Source organism: Sinocyclocheilus anshuiensis, unplaced genomic scaffold (assembly GCF_001515605.1).
Source record: "Sinocyclocheilus anshuiensis isolate Anshui unplaced genomic scaffold, SAMN03320099.WGS_v1.1 scaffold155, whole genome shotgun sequence".
Taxonomy (NCBI): Eukaryota; Metazoa; Chordata; class Actinopteri; order Cypriniformes; family Cyprinidae; genus Sinocyclocheilus; species Sinocyclocheilus anshuiensis.
In genome coordinates, this window is record NW_015549572.1 from 935420 (window position 1) to 946373 (window position 10954).

The following is a 10954-nucleotide window of genomic DNA, read 5'->3' on the forward strand; positions in this document are numbered from 1 at the left end:
AACGCACTGGATAGCTGGCCAATCACAGCACACCTCGCTTTTTCAGACCGATGAGCTTTGTAAAAATCGACGCGTTTCAGAAAGGCGGGGCATAGAGGAGAAACAATAATGTACAGTATGTGGAAAATAATGTGTTTTTTGAACTTTAAACCGCATAAACACATTTCATTACACCAAATACACAAAATAATGTTCTTTTTAGCAGCATCATATGACCCCTTTAATGTGCTGTAAAACAACATGAACATGAACATTTTTATTAACTAACATTAACAAATATAAATAAATGCTATAAATATATACTGTCTATTGTTAGTTCATGTTAGTTAATGCACTAACAAATTTTAACAAATTAGACTTTATTGTAAAGTGTTACTCAACAAAGAGATTAATAATGCTACAAATAGATTTTTATTTAAAATAAATGCTGTCCTTTTAAACTTTTAATTTATCAAAGAATACTGAAAAATCTGAAGGATCATGTGACACTGAAGACTGAAGTAATGGCTGCTGAAAATTCAGATTTGCCATCACAGGAATACTTTTTTTTTTTTTGCACATTTATTTGATCAAATATCATACAGACTTAAGCATTAGAGATTTCTTTCAAGAACATAAAACAATCTACACATTTTTTTAAAAGAAGCAAAGAGAGAAATTGATACAAATGGACAGATATGAGACATTAGATGCTTGAGTCTCACACCTCTTTGCATGCTTTTACACTGACATAAATACATTTCTAGCCGATACAGTACTTATTTTTATGTATGGATGATAACAAGGTAATGGCTGATATTAGAATTCTATACTACTTCTTCAAAAAACAAAACAAAACAAAACAACAACAAAAACACTACAATAAATAAAAGCAATATATTTTTAAATGCTACAAGTGAATTTAGGCCTCACGACATAATGTACAATATGTACAAAATACACAAAATTTTTAATTAATTTGGATATTTGCTAAAGATTGCATTTAACTGCTAAATTAACTAGAAAAGTGAAAAAGTGAGAGGGAGAACAAATTTATAACTACTAAATGCAAACTACATTACTACACTGTCCTAGCACACAGTTCCAAACAAATTCCTAAGGAAATGAGGCCAAAATCTATATATTACCACAGAACGTATAAGAGAAACACAAAATAAGTAATGTTTGAAAGTGCTATATAAATAAATGCCAGTAATCCACAGCATTCCCCAAGTCAGCTTTCTTCATCAAATTTCCAGCTCGGTTTTTAGAGGCAGTCATGTTTGAGACTAAACCTCTTATCACGTACAAACGAGCCATCTTAGAATAATCCCCACAAGCCTCTAATGGAGGCAATAAAATCTAGAGAGGAAGGGATCATACTCTAAATGACTTCCTATTATTCCCGTTATGGTGCTAATCAATTATTAATCAGATGCCCAGATGAGTTGTGACTCTGCCACCTACACTGATGCGTGTCTGGGTGGGTTATATCAGCGCTGGCAGAGTCAGGGAGTGTTTCAGAGGATGCCGAGGAGATCCATCAATCTCTGACCACACTTCCTGATATATTGATTGTCAGCGAGCCGCAGTGCCCACGTCTGCGTCAGTCTGTGGATGTTCATCATCATACGGCTGGCTCACTCGGTTAGCACACTTACAGTAAATGGGGCACTAAAGTAAAGCTTTTTCTGACTTACATTTTTATTTTAGTGCTGTCAAATCGATTAATAGCGATTAATCGCATCCAAAATAAAAGTTTGTTTACATAATATTTGTGTGTGTACTGTGTATACTTATACACTACCAGTCAAAAGTTTTTGGACAGCAAGATTTTCAAAGAATTCTCTTTTGCTCACCAAGCCTGCATTTATTACTGTCCAACACTTTTGACTGGTAGTGTATGTATATAAATACACATACATTCATGTATATATTTAAAGGAGTAGTTCACTTCCAGAACAAAAATTTACAGATAATGTACTCACCCCCTTGTCATCCAAGATGTTCATGTCTTTCTTTCTTCAGTTGTAAAGAAATTATGTTTTTAATATTTTCTCCATATAGTGGACTTCTATGGTGCCCGCGAGTTTGAACGTCCAAAATGCAATTTCAATGCAGTTTCAAAGGGCTCTAAACGATCCCAGCCGAGGAAGAAGGGTCTTATCTTATCTTTTGACATATCATCAGACAACGTGGAATTTTTTGCCCAACCGTATTTATTTGACATCACGCACCGAATGTCGTGAACGCGCTCAGGACAGTTGGACATTGCGGTGGATCAGAGGTAAAAAATTATATAAATACTGTTCAGTTTCTTGCACAGACCGATCGTTTTGTGACCTCAATGTATCGTCACGAGCCACAGGGTTTAATTTGGTTTTGTCTGTGCATGTTTTTTTTTTACTCTCAAAGCCGTTGAGCCCATTGACTGCCATTCTAAGACTGATAGACTGCAACGGTTTGAGTTAAAAATCTTCATTTATGTTCTATTGAAGAAACAAAGTCATCTACATCTTGGATGCCCTGGGGGTAAGCAGATAAACATCAAATTTTTCATTTTTAAAACTATCCCTTTAAGAGATATCATATATATTATGTAAACAAAAGCTTTTATTTTGGATGCGCTTAATCACGATTAATCGAGTTGACAGCTCTAATTTATTTTTATTTATTTATTGAGTATATAACATTAGGAGCCCTGGGTCACTGAACATTTATTTAAAAATTTGTATAATTATAATAATAAATATTTAATAACAAATTATGTTCATTAAATATTATTTTTTATTCATTTTGTAAGTATATAACCTTCACTGTACCAGTAAGTAGTCTGCTTATTCCTCCAAGGTTTTCTTAGAGGAACCCTGGGTTAATTGAAAAGCATTAAAAAATGTTTCAGCAAACGATAAAGTGCACATTTTCCGGTCTGATGCTTGTACCAAAGGTGGATCTCAGCGACAGACTCTGCATCATTTTTCCCGTTTGAGACAGAACACAAACAAACGACCTGTCTGTGACAACAGACCCGCTTTAGCGTGACATGTTTCAATTCATTAACTTCAGCACAGTCTCCTCATTCATTTCTACCCAGCGCTCTTCTGTCCTCTCCAGCAAAAATGAGTTTAGCATGCGCTCGTGGCTCTCGGGGTGGGCCACGCTCATTACTTCAACTGTCTGAGCCACTTGTAGGAAAAAGACAAAAAGAACGAGGAAGAGCAGGACATAAGTAGAGAGACAGTAAGTGAGTGAATGAGAAAGAGATCAAGGGAAAAAAATAATGAGAATGAAACTGAGCAAAAGCGAATAAATCACTGACTCTTATCTTTGCACAGTGAGAGCTGAGTGAAACCTCCTACCAGAGAAAAGACCAATCCTAACTTTTAATGGCATTTCTTTTGCTTCTGTCTTGCCAATTCACTCAGAGCTCTCCCAAGATTGACAAGCACCAAGAAAGAGTGGACCAACCTGCAACTGTGGGAATCGTTTTGCAATTAGTTGCTCTGCTGTGAAGCTTTTCTACCTGGGAACGATCTGGCTTGCAGCACAGCATCCACGGATGGGCTTATCGACTCATTGATCGGGCTATTTTACACCCGGTGACGTCTGAGCTATTCATGCATTAAGAACCTCCGCCAGCTGGCATAAACACACACACAATCATATTTCTGAGACTGAGTGCATCTTAAATAGATGAAACTTTCTTACAGCCACAGATAATTGAGTGACAAAAGCTGGACAAAGTTTGCAATGCAACAAACTAGCAATAGTACTGGGTGGATTATTACACAGTTACATAGTAATAGTTCATTTTTCTTTTGACGAAAATATTTCTAAAATTGTCAGTATTTCATGTCATATGTCATATTTTAACAAAATGATATCATTTTTAGTTTTTCATTTTAAATAAAAATATAATTTTAACTGACAATGTGTAAAAATATATAATATACTGAAAGTTAAAATAAAAAAAAATGCATAAACATTTAAACATATGAATAAGAATAAACGGAGAAAACATGTAAAAAAAAAAAAAAGGAAAAAAAAAAACTGAAGAATATACATATAAACATACCAAACATGTTACATATCAACATAAACAAAATATAAACCCAAGAAACTGTCATCTGCTTTTGATATAAAAAATAAAGTCATACAATTCACTGGCTTTAAATTCAAGCTTATCATATTTTCATTTTTATTATTAATGAAAAAACCTTAAATGTTAAATAAAATGTATTATCTCCCTTTAAATGTGAAGTATGAACATGGACATGAACCTGATAATAATTGTAATATAATAATTTAAATAGCAATTCAGTGCTGAAACTAGATTAGGTCCCGACTGGTTCGTGCTGGTAGACCAGACAGACAATGTTGTTCATCATCAAAACTTGCTGATCGTAAAGGAAGGTCTTTATAGTGAAGCAGGTTGACCAAGACAGCCAAGAAGACCAGTTAGCAAATAACACACATGCTGGTGTTTGGAGCAGTGAATTTAAATGCAAGAATCTGTAAAGTCTGTAAAATGTCAGTAACATCAAGCTATTTCTTATACAGTATATCTGCAATGCAAAGAGCTCTGTTGTGCTTTAGATCAATAAGTCGCGAGTATAGGAAAAGTGGTGTGATTGAACACATCCTAACAGTGCTTGTGAATGTTAAGCATTCAGGCGCAGGCGGGGTGGACTCTCTCACACTGTTGGCAGGAGAACAGGGTCTTACCTCTGGGGGTTTGGCTCATTGTGTTTGTCTCTCTCATGCTTGATCATCCTGTAGCGGCCGATTCTCACGTCGGGCCGAGACACTTTCATCCCATTTAGTGTGATTCTGAGAACAATAGAGAAAACTTATGGTTAGCGTGTATGAGTTTTCATATCAACTGACTGATTGGCTTCACACAGTCACAACATCGTTTACTCTAATGATTATCATAGTTATGGTCTGGAGAAGAGAGGGCATCACCCAGCTCAAATTACAAACACTTTGTACTTGTTTATTTGTGTGTCCACATTCCCATACTTTTAAAGTATGTTTAGAATCTGATGAAGCACTACATCCACCAAGCACAACAGTGAAAACAATCTATCCACCCCCATATGAAATAACAGTGCACAAAATATATATAATATAACATAATATAATATGCAACAACAACAATTATTATTATTATTATTAGTTATTGTGAACTTTTGTAATAATAATTTAGAAATGTTGATAACAACAATAATAATAATAATAATAATATAACAACAACAATTATTATTATTGCCTTTTTAATATTAATTGAGAATTGTTAATAATTTTTTTTAAATTTTTAAAATCTTTTTAAATTCAAGCATATCATATTTTCATCAATAGCATGCCTTAATTAAAATATTTAATTGTCACCATGATGTGTTTTTGTTGTTATTGATGAAAAAAATCACAACTAAAATTAACAAACATTTTTCATCAGTAATTTTGCTGTTGAGATTAAGAACAATGTCCTGTCAAACACAAATTACTTTTAATAAATGTTATTAAAATATATGGGTGGGTTGCACCAATAAGGATTAATTTTAAATCCAGATTAAATCAAGGTTTATCTAATAATTCTGTTGCAGCAAACTTTAAACCTTGTTTTAAAATAAGTATGTTTACATTTAAACCATCATCTTGATCCTGGATTTAATTTATATTTAAGATAGATTAACTTCGTTGCTCCATAACTTTAAACTCAGATTTAAATCTCAATTAGGGATTAATTTTAAATTTACAGGTGAAGAGGTTTAAATGAAATAAAGTGCACATACAGTTACAATTATGTGGCTGATTGAACAAAGAAAACAATAGAGGGTGTGTCGTGAGGTGTTTATCACAAATAAAAATGAAAATTAAAGCGCATTGAGCCGGCATATTGTGAGGGTCTTGGTAGCCTGTAGTAAATTTGCGTCTGCTATCGAGTCCGGTATGTGAATACGTCACTCATCTCGGTGCATCTCAGCGTACGACAAAGAAAACAGAAATATACTGTAGCCTACAGCATTTAATTGCAGCGGTGATGATGAAGTGAGCGCCAGTGATCGCGGCCGCGCCTCTCGTTTCATACACCCGCTCCACGCACGCTGCTGGGCGGCGATCAAACGGACAGGGCGCCGAGGTCCACGAATCGTGCCAGTTGTTTTCTCTTATCTCGGTTGTTTTGTTATAAGATATACTTCATTATTTGATACTATAAATATATTTCCAGGATTATGAAATCCGTATGCACTGCCTAAATTGCTTGCTTGATCAGCCGTTTGAATAACAGTCTCTACATAGTTAAAACGGCAGATATTTGACAAATGTATTTCCTTCATCGACAAAAGAAACTTATGTCAGAAAGAGAGTTTGGTTGTCAGCAAAGAAGGATAAGGAATATTAACATTGTTCCTGTTTAATTGCAATGGCGAATCCATCATGGCGGAAAAAATTAATCGTAGATGAAGGTTTTAATTGCAAATTAGAATTCTAATCCCCGATTTGTTAATCTGTGTTTAAAATTAAGTGGTGCAACACAACTCGATTTAAAACACAGATTAACAAATCGGGGATTAGAATTCTAATCCCCGATTTGTTAATCTGTGTTTAAAATTAAGTGGTGCAACACAACTCGATTTAAAATAAAACCCAGATCAACAAATCCTTGATTAGCTCTAAACTTTGCTTAAATTAATCCTTGTTGGTACAACCCACCCTATATCTCCCTTTAACTGTGAAGTATGAACATGAACCTGAACGTTAACCAATGTTGAGAGTGTTGAAGAAGCAAAATATCAGAAATATTTGAAATGGCAGGCAATTCAGTGCTGAAACTAGATTAGGTCCAGGCTGGTTAGTGCTGGTTTTGTGTTTTTAATATTATTATTATTATTATTAACATTGTTGCTGTTAATATTATTATTATTATTACTATTATTATTGTGAACTTTTTAATAATAATTTAGAAATGTTGATAATAATAATAATAATAATAATAAACTATTTATTATTATTATTATTGTTATTAAAATGTCTTCTAAGACATCTGTGTGTTTGCCTACTGTTTTGCATACCTTACTCCTTTGACATACTACGTTTTGCTATTTTTCTTAATTTTTTACCATTGCATATTCAGACACATCTTTTGTGTGCACTCAAAAGATCATTTAGTTCCTATTTGGAATCGAAGTAGACAGTAGTTGACATTACTATCAGTGACTTGGGGCATTCACTAATTAACAATGAACTTCAAGCAGCTACAGCTAATCAAAAACTTGTTAACCCACACGAATACCAGAAAATGTCAAATGAGCAGGAAACAAGGCAGAATGAAAAAAAAAACCAAAACAAAACAAAAGTCAGTAGCTGAGAACTGTGTCGGCAACGTTTGCTTAAGAGAGCAGCCAGACCAGGCAGCTCCACACACACCCAGCCTGGAGTACAATCCCATTTGTTTGAGTAACTACAGCTTAGAGCGACTCACGATCGCTTGAACAATCAAACCATTCTAATCTCCCTGCTTGGCTCCAGGTCTTGGCATTAGTGCAGATCTTATGTTTGTCATGTGAGCATCATGTCGTTCGAGCTCTGAGCCTCACGCTGCAATTCCGAGGAACGACGCCTTTCTTAAAGTATTTGATTAGATGGAAATCCTTCCGAGGAGAATAAGGGCATGCCTATTTGTGTGTGTTTGTGTGGGCTCTTATGATTTATTTAATGTTTTATATACCTCATCCTAATAATACAAGAGCAAGGCCTTTGTCATAAATAATGCAGCTTGGAGGATTGAAGGTAATCTCTGGGAATTCTTGACCCAGAAAGCAAAAGGAGATTTCAGAGGGCCTGAGATTATAATAAGAGAAAAGACAATGTAAACAATGGAGAACGCACAAGAGAGTGGATTAATAAATGTCACTGAGGACAAAACTGTATGCGTGACAGTGACCACATTTACATACACATTTATGTAGTAATTTTTAACCAGTTCATTCTAAGTATTACATCAAAAAAGATGGCACACTAAGGACAATAGAAAGTACCTCACCTTTAAAAAAGGACTATTTAGAGTGAAGGTACTTTGATATATACTACATTACACTGTATTTTTTTCCCCCTAAGTTGTAAATAAAAGATTAAAGGAGTATGTTTTCTTTTTATTAATTTACTAGCAATGTCTGTGTGAAAATTGTTTTGAAGTAAATCCTACACCAAAGGTTTTCATTGTACTAATGATTATCATTATCATATATGCCATGGTATTTATATGATATCAGTACTGAAGTATTAACATGGTATATAAACAAATAAACATATTTTACCCATTACAATTTTAATTACAGTGTGTTTGAAGGTAATTGCTGTGCTACTATTGGCACCAAACTCATAGTCCCGCCCCCAAAGTCATGTAATTGGTTGAGTGAATGCTGCTCATACAATTTTCATAATCATTTTCTTTGTCTTGCGGTCCATTAAAAAAATATAAACAGTTTGTTGGCAAACAGTTTCTCATACTTTTATTACTTCTCATGGTTTTCATGCTTTAAGCACAATTCTAGATAAACTTCTTGAGGTCCATGCAAAAATTATTAAAAAATACATGTTATTCAAGATGTTGAAAAAACAATTGAAAATAAATATTCTAAAGGCCCGTTCACAGCAAGAACGATAACTATAAAGATAACAATAAAGATACAGTTCTAAAAATCGTTCTCAATATTAAAGAATAGCAGGGTCCACACCACAATTATAACAATGAAGGCACAGAGAAACAATATCGCTGGAATCACTTTCAAAATATTTTTTTTCCAGCTGATGAACGATAAAAACACAGACAGCCAATCAGAATCAATCCTGCTGTAACAAGCTAGAGAATTTAAAGCGGCAGACGCGTGTGCGCTTAGAATAAATGGACGATATCGTCCGCTGGTGTGGACGCTAATATAGTTATCTTTATAGTTACCATTTTTGCTGTGAACGGGCCTTAAGAATGTTCTGAAAACAGGTTTTAAATATTATTTAGATATTTCACTGGACAACAAGTCCAATAAAAGATATTTGAGTTTAGATATTTTACAGTACAAAAATACTGATTATGAAAACTGTATTTTGCAGTGTAAGAACCTTGCCTTATTGTGAAATTCCTCATTTCTGGGTATGAGGTTGATTTTAATCAAGCAATTTTTTAGCTCTTCTGCTCTGATTCGAATTTTGGCTGGAATCAGTCCAGTTCCAGGTATCTGAGTAAGGTATAAAAAGACAAAACAACAAAGCTCTGATAACTGTGTCCATGTTGGTAATTACGGTTTGGTTGGCTCATGTTCATGGACACCTGCAGTAATTTGGCTAAACAGCCATGAGCCTCAAGTAAGATGAGGGTTAAATGCCTTGGAGCCGGATTTGTGTTCATTATTATGCACATTATACACACATATTACCGCATTTATTCGGCGAGCATTTTCACATTCTACTGGGCGATTCGTTCGCAGCAGTGTTCCTTGAACTCTCTGGCCTTTCAAGCTTGGTTTAGACAGCTGTGATTACTCTGGGGCTGCCACTTTTGAGAGTCGTCTGATTGAGGGGAAAAAACAAAATGCTGTGCCATTGAAGACCTTGAAAATCTATGCTCTGATTCGAGTTTTGGCTGGAATCAGTCCAGTTCCAGGTATCTGAGTAAGGTATAAAAAGACAACAACAACAAAGCTCTGATAACTGTGTCCATGTTGGTAATTACGGTTTGGTTGGCTCATGTTCATGGACACCTGCAGTAATTTGGCTAAACAGCCATGAGCCTCAAGTAAGATGAGGGTTAAATGCCTTGGAGCCGGATTTGTGTTCATTATTATGCACATTATACACACATATTACCGCATTTATTCGGCGAGCATTTTCACATTCTACTGGGCGATTCGTTCGCAGCAGTGTTCCTTGAACTCTCTGGCCTTTCAAGCTTGGTTTAGACAGCTGTGATTACTCTGGGGCTGCCACTTTTGAGAGTCGTCTGATTGAGGGGAAAAAACAAAATGCTGTGCCATTGAAGACCTTGAAAATCTATGCCGAATATCTGAAGGTTTTGTGACTTCCTTGCCACCACATAGAAAAATGAGTTTGTTTTTTTGGTTAGGAACAAACAAAAGATGCTACTAAATTAATCTCAGCCTTGGAGGCAAAAAATGCATTAAAACACCTGCAGGAAGAAAGCAAAAGTGGAAAACAGGTGGGGGAACACTCATTACTCATACAAAACAAAAGCAAACAGCATCACTATTGTACCATAATAGTGGTACATGATGAAATAACTCACAGTGTTTCTATTAGTCAACAAGACAGGTTTTGTGATCAAGAGAATGTTTGTCTGAATGCTGATGTAATAATTAATAAAGTTGACTGCAGACCTGTTTTGGCCTGTAGTCTCTAATTGGATTAAGTGAGAATTTTTCTATATGTCCTTCTGTTCTTCCTCCCTGCAGTTCATTTAATTGCATTAGACTCTCGGAGTGGGGGGGAATTGGAATCGTTACTATTACTTCATGGCTTGCTGGTAGAGCAGAAATGGGAGAGGAGCAGAAAAAAAGACAGAGTTGTCTTTTCAGACATAGAGGGAGAGAGAGACAGAAGGTGAGGGAAGCGAGGGAAAAGTGAGAGAGAAAGGGAGGGACAGAGGAGTGGTCATACAATATGGCAGACAGACTGACCTTGTCTGGCGCTCTTCCATTACAGCCCTCCCCATACACACTCTCCTTCCCTCGCTCTGTTTTTTTTTTTTATCTCCCATGAAATGTTTGGAGTAAAGAAAAAACTACTGTACTGCTTACTGCAGAGTGCATATCATATAATCCCTAACCTTTACAAAAATAAAGCATAAAACAATATTTAATAAGCCTTCTTTAATAAAAGTATAAAAAAAGTGACGTGACATGTGGCCAAGTATGGTGACCCATACTCGGAATTAGTGCTCTGCATTTATCCCATCCAA

At 35.2% G+C, this 10954-nt stretch overlaps 1 protein-coding gene across 1 annotated transcript in view; it reads right to left on the reverse strand.

Moving 5' to 3' along the window:
* LOC107657457 (beta-1,4-galactosyltransferase 2-like) overlaps positions 1 to 10954 on the reverse strand; it is a 136765-nt gene that overhangs the window by 4720 nt on the left and 121091 nt on the right. The window contains exon 6 of the mRNA XM_016445550.1: positions 4705 to 4809. Within this exon, the coding sequence (XP_016301036.1) occupies positions 4705 to 4809 (105 nt within the window). The remainder of the gene's footprint in view (positions 1 to 4704; positions 4810 to 10954) is intronic.